This window comes from Anopheles darlingi, chromosome 3, assembly GCF_943734745.1.
Source record: "Anopheles darlingi chromosome 3, idAnoDarlMG_H_01, whole genome shotgun sequence".
Taxonomy (NCBI): Eukaryota; Metazoa; Arthropoda; class Insecta; order Diptera; family Culicidae; genus Anopheles; species Anopheles darlingi.
Genome location: NC_064875.1, coordinates 3,792,501 through 3,797,500, shown reverse-complemented (window position 1 = coordinate 3,797,500; position 5,000 = coordinate 3,792,501). Strand labels below are relative to the sequence as shown.

General features: G+C 50.0%; 1 protein-coding gene across 5 annotated transcripts in view; it reads left to right on the top strand.

Moving 5' to 3' along the window:
• The window catches only part of LOC125956355 (small conductance calcium-activated potassium channel protein), a 139,657-nt gene that overhangs the window by 123,464 nt on the left and 11,193 nt on the right, over positions 1-5,000 (top strand). For all 5 annotated transcript variants that reach the window (XM_049688124.1, XM_049688123.1, XM_049688126.1 and 2 more), the window contains one exon: positions 3,650-3,760. In XM_049688124.1, the coding sequence (XP_049544081.1) occupies positions 3,650-3,760 (111 nt within the window). The remainder of the gene's footprint in view (positions 1-3,649; positions 3,761-5,000) is intronic.

The following is a 5,000-nucleotide window of genomic DNA, read 5'->3' as shown; positions in this document are numbered from 1 at the left end:
CTCGAGTGTCTCGAGCGAAATGATGGTTTGGCACTTGGTACACGGTGAACCGGCACGAAACTAGAACCAGCATCCCGTCGCCTCAACAAGTGTGATGACCGTTCGTCACTCGCAACTCGCATAACGCTACGCATGCTGCATGCACGTTGGATGGTGTATGTTGGTTGGAAGATTCATTTGTTTCTTTCCACACCATTCGCTCCCTCCGGTGAGGGAGAGTACGATCCTTTTACGGATGGTCCACAGACTTACCAACTACTTCCAGAACAAAGACGATGGTTCATTGTGTATCCAAAGATTTTTCGGTCTAAAGACGGATCGAGCACAGCATAGGGCCGCTGTCTTGAATCTGATGCGGCAAGTGAAAAAAATGGGACTAGGACGCTCGATATGCAAACTATGCAAATTTATGTAAATGCCACTAGCCACCTATTTGAGAGCTTTGTCTGGTTTCGGATTTTGTTTCTTGAGCTGGCAATGTAAGCCACTAGAACTTGCTACCAAGAGGCAAAATCCTTCAATGACACACTCTCTTTCTCTCCCGAGAAAGAGCCTCTTCTGGCACGATTTATGAGGGCACTCCAACCGAAAAGGGGCAGGTCAAACGGGTGAGCTGAACCAACGCTGAACGTACGTCCGAACTGCCATAAATGTTATTAATGAAGGCAGATTTACAATCCAAGCTCCAAACGAGCTGCCAGCGGCAGCCCCGATTCCCCAAGCCACAACGCGAGCACTGACTAATGGGTTGCGTATCAGCTGCGTGGGAACCGTGCTCATGTGCCTCTTTCCTTTTTTTTTTTGTTGAGAAGACTGGCATGGTCAAGCTGGTACTGCGCCTCTGAACCAAGCGATCCTCGCTCAACCCCCATAACGGGTTACCTTAAGAAAACTCTCGCGCGCACACGATAAAGGAAGCACCGGCGAATGGGGAATGGGGGGTTGGGGGGTTCTTTTCATTCTCTCGCTTCGCTCCCCACAATCGTCCTGTCTAACGACCGACGGAACGGACGCAACGGGAGCTCATCATCACGCAAAGTGCCGGTCCGATAAGGAGAAAACTCTTCACAAGAGTCACTTTCACGAGCGCTCGCGCGCGCGGGCAGCAGTTATGCTGAGCCTAAGCGCTGAGGTGTGTGGGCCTGTAACTGGCCACGGTGTCGTGTCGTGTCGCGGCGATGGTTCCGTTAGTAATAGGCCAAGTCACGCCATTGGCGCCGCCACTGGGAGACTCGTTTCGGAATAACTTTGTGCCGTCGTGAGTGAGATAATCGCGTAATAGCTGGTGACTTGGCGCCCATTTCTGATGATGGAACCACCGCACCGCAACACACACACACACGCACACAGGCGCACCAATATACACTTTTGGGGGGACGCAGCAGCTTGGACACACCACCAAGGAGTCGCTCGCTAAAACAACGGCAAACAGGCAAACAACCGGAGCAGGAGCAGGCGAGTTAACTGCCGCTGAGTCGGACCGGGCCGGGGCCGTTTCCGAGCGGAGATCAATTCCGCAGCAGATAAGCTTCGAGCTTCTTGGAAGGCGAACCGAAACCCAAGCGAAGAAGAGCTGTTTGATTTATGAAACGGCTTCCAGCAGCAGCAGCAGCAGCAGCAGCAGCAGTGGTGGTGGTGGTCCCTCCATAACCGTGGGACTTTCCTCAGTTTGGCTGCCATGATAAGCGACGCCGGCGACGCTCTTAAGCCAGCCACCGAGCCAGCATGCAGTCCCCATGTTGCTGTTGGTGATGCTGATGTGTGCGGCTGAAGTGGGCCTGGTTTCTTGGGTCCGAAGGAAGCAAAAACCGTAATCTCTTCATTCTTGTAAATATTCATAGCATCATATGTGCTCGGAATCCTCGCTTCGTCCCGCATTCGGCCACGCATTGGCCACCATGTGCTGCATCTCCCCGGTCCCAAAAACCGAACTCAATCTCGATCCGCGCGACCACGCGCGTGTGTATGTGTGTGTGATTCTTTTCCCCACCACGTGTGCCACGTGGTGCGAGTGAGATTTCGATCTGCAGAGCCTCACGCTATTTATGGTTGCGTTCCGGCGGTATTACGGAAGATTAAATAATAAAGAACGTTAGGAGTCGCCTGGCCTGGTGCTTAACGGTGTAAGCATCAGCCAAGCCGAACGTGTTCGGTTGATTTGCAACACAATTTGTAACGCAATCGCGCTATCGCGAGCTCCTCGTTTCCTCGCCTTTCACAATTGGTGGACAACAACAACCGGTGGCAAGCAGTAGCATAAGTAAAGGCCACTGTTTTATGTGATAACATCAGTGATCATAATTTTCGAGAACGAAAAGTCACAGATCTACATTTAAAGCATTTCATCCCACTCCGAAATGAATACTAACGTCCTTTGTGAGGACGTCCTCAAACGACAATCTACGCGGGGCGTTGTTAAGCGAGTTCCTCCCCGCAAAAGAGAAAAGGACAAATGGTTTGCTCGGTGTGCAGACGACGATTGCCGCATGAACCTTTCACGCGGAAGCGGAAGCAATCCGCAATAATAAAACCGAAGCAGAACCACACAACGTGGGCCGCGAGGACCTCTCAGTGAAGAGAACATACTTTTACATTTTTAAAAGGGGGCAAACACACACATGAATCTCGCGCCTCGCCACGGTTCCGGTTGCCGGTAGTGGTCGTAAATCTTGTTGCGAAGCGCAGACCGGCAACATCCGGAAACACTGGCCAAGTGCAGGCAGAGACACAAAAACCAAACACGCTCTCGGAATGGTGTGCGTGTGTTTCGTGATCTTGAACTCACTTGCCCGGCGGCAAGGAAAGCTTTTGATTGGGTGAAAGGGGATTGGGAATACCAGGCATTTGACACTCAACCTGCGATACGCGTAACATAACGGTTCGCTTGCTAAGGTGTTGCCAGTTTGTTCCGGTCGTTCGATGGGACGTACACAAAAAACAGGACGAAAGCGAAAGGAGCAAACAGGAAATGTACGCGCTTGACGCACCGATGTAACCGGAGAAGCAGCCAGGGGCCCACCAAAGACAGCATGGAATGGATGCTTATTGCGCCTTTGACGTTGATTGCCATACGCCTTTGCTTCTTGAGGGTTTTGCAGTGAAGCCATGTTATCCCGTTTGTCCGCATGGTCCTTACCGCATCCGTTTACCTTGCCAAGCTTCTACTAACCCGGCCCTTTCCTCCTACTCTGCCTGCCGAGCAGCGGAAGTGTGTGTCAGCCAAACAACTTACAAGCTCGCGTCAAACTAAAAGCATCAAAGCGTGGAAAACCTCCGGGAAAAACTCCGCTACACACGCCACTTACGAACGAAATGGAACTCGCGGAACATACATACACCAACACATACACACGCACACACGAGAGTATCTCTTGGCAGAGATAAATAAACATAACCCGGGGAAAGGTGGCCACCTTTTACCCGGTTGATACGTCGGAAGTTAGAGCATAGCGTACAATGTGATGTGCAGCCACAGCGACAGCAACAGCAACATCCTTCCAGCAACAGTGCAGCAGATCCGCACTGAACGGTTTCACTAATCGAACATTTTTCCTCTTTTCCCCTTTTTTTATTTTCTTGACTTCTACTCCTCTCCTTCCCGGTGTCTTTCTCTTTCTGCTGTTCCGCACTACCGCGATGGCCATCGTAGGGTGCGGGCTGCACCGCCTTGCTGGTAGCGGTCGTCTCCCGGAAGCTGGAGCTGACGCGAGCCGAGAAGCACGTACACAACTTCATGATGGATACGCAGCTCACCAAGAGGGTAAGTAGTAGTACCCCCCCTAGTACCCGATGCAACAGCACCGAGTACCGTCTGCCAAATCTAGCAAATTATCGGTCACAAAGGATCCCGGAATCCCCGCATTTGGTCGACAGCCAAACCAACTTGTGTGCTCGACAAAAAGCAAACTGTCGATACGGATGATATCTTTTTTCTTACCTCGATGCAATGATTTGTGGTTGCCAATAATGCACTTGGCGGGATTGAAACTTCTCACCCCGGTTGATGGAGCTATCGAGCGCGAGATTTGACATTTATTGGCCTCGATAGACTGGTGACAATTTGATTTGGTTTCGCTTCAGATCGGTTTTTATAAATTCCAAACCGTAAAAGAGAGTTCAACCGTGGATTCCACCACAAATACTCAGCAAACTAGAACTAGAACGCGTGCATTCCACGTAATCTCTACATTCCTGTTGCAGGCAAGTGATCCTTGAGAGGATTTTGATTTCCAGCCCGTTTCATCGTAGTCACCACTGGTGTATCCACAGTGCAGCTGCTGCTTCGGTAGTAGCATTGTGGTTGCGTGCAAAGGTGGCCATTAATCTTCCGGCAGCATTGTCGATTGCATACCTTGCACACCGGAGGAACGGGCTAATCTTGTCAGCGCCTGCAGGTGTTCAGTACGGGGGACACTGATGGGCGTAAAGTTTGGAGTTTGCGGTTTGTGGTTTTACCAACTAATCGAATGGACAACGATGCCCTAAGAAATGTATAAGTGTTCAATATAAGACATGCTATATTTTTAAAGAGAAAAACCATCGGAAACTAAATAGATAGGAAAATAGATCATTTTTCATGAATTTGAAAACTTTACAGAAATCATAAGTTTAAGAAAAGAATTAAAGGGGGAAACGGATAAAAGCTGATACTATTTGCATGACTTGGCCTCATTCCGACGATAAATAATGTATAAGAACAGAGAAACAGAATCTTTGACTTCAACATGGTTAAATGAACAGGTTCAAAGAGAAAGAGGTTCCTGTTCCCTGAACCCCCAAGCAACTTTTGTTTTATCGATGCACTCACCCAATTCGCCCATCACTGTACTGCTCCCCTGGACAGGACAAAGTAAAACGACTCCTCGGTACGCACTGCAACTCGAAGACGAAATTTCCGAAACGATCCGCACACGCTTTCCGCTGAACCCGGTGACGAAGGTGTTGGTTCTAGCTGATGGCATCGGTGTGGATGTGGGGAGGAGGGATCCTCGTTGGGGCTT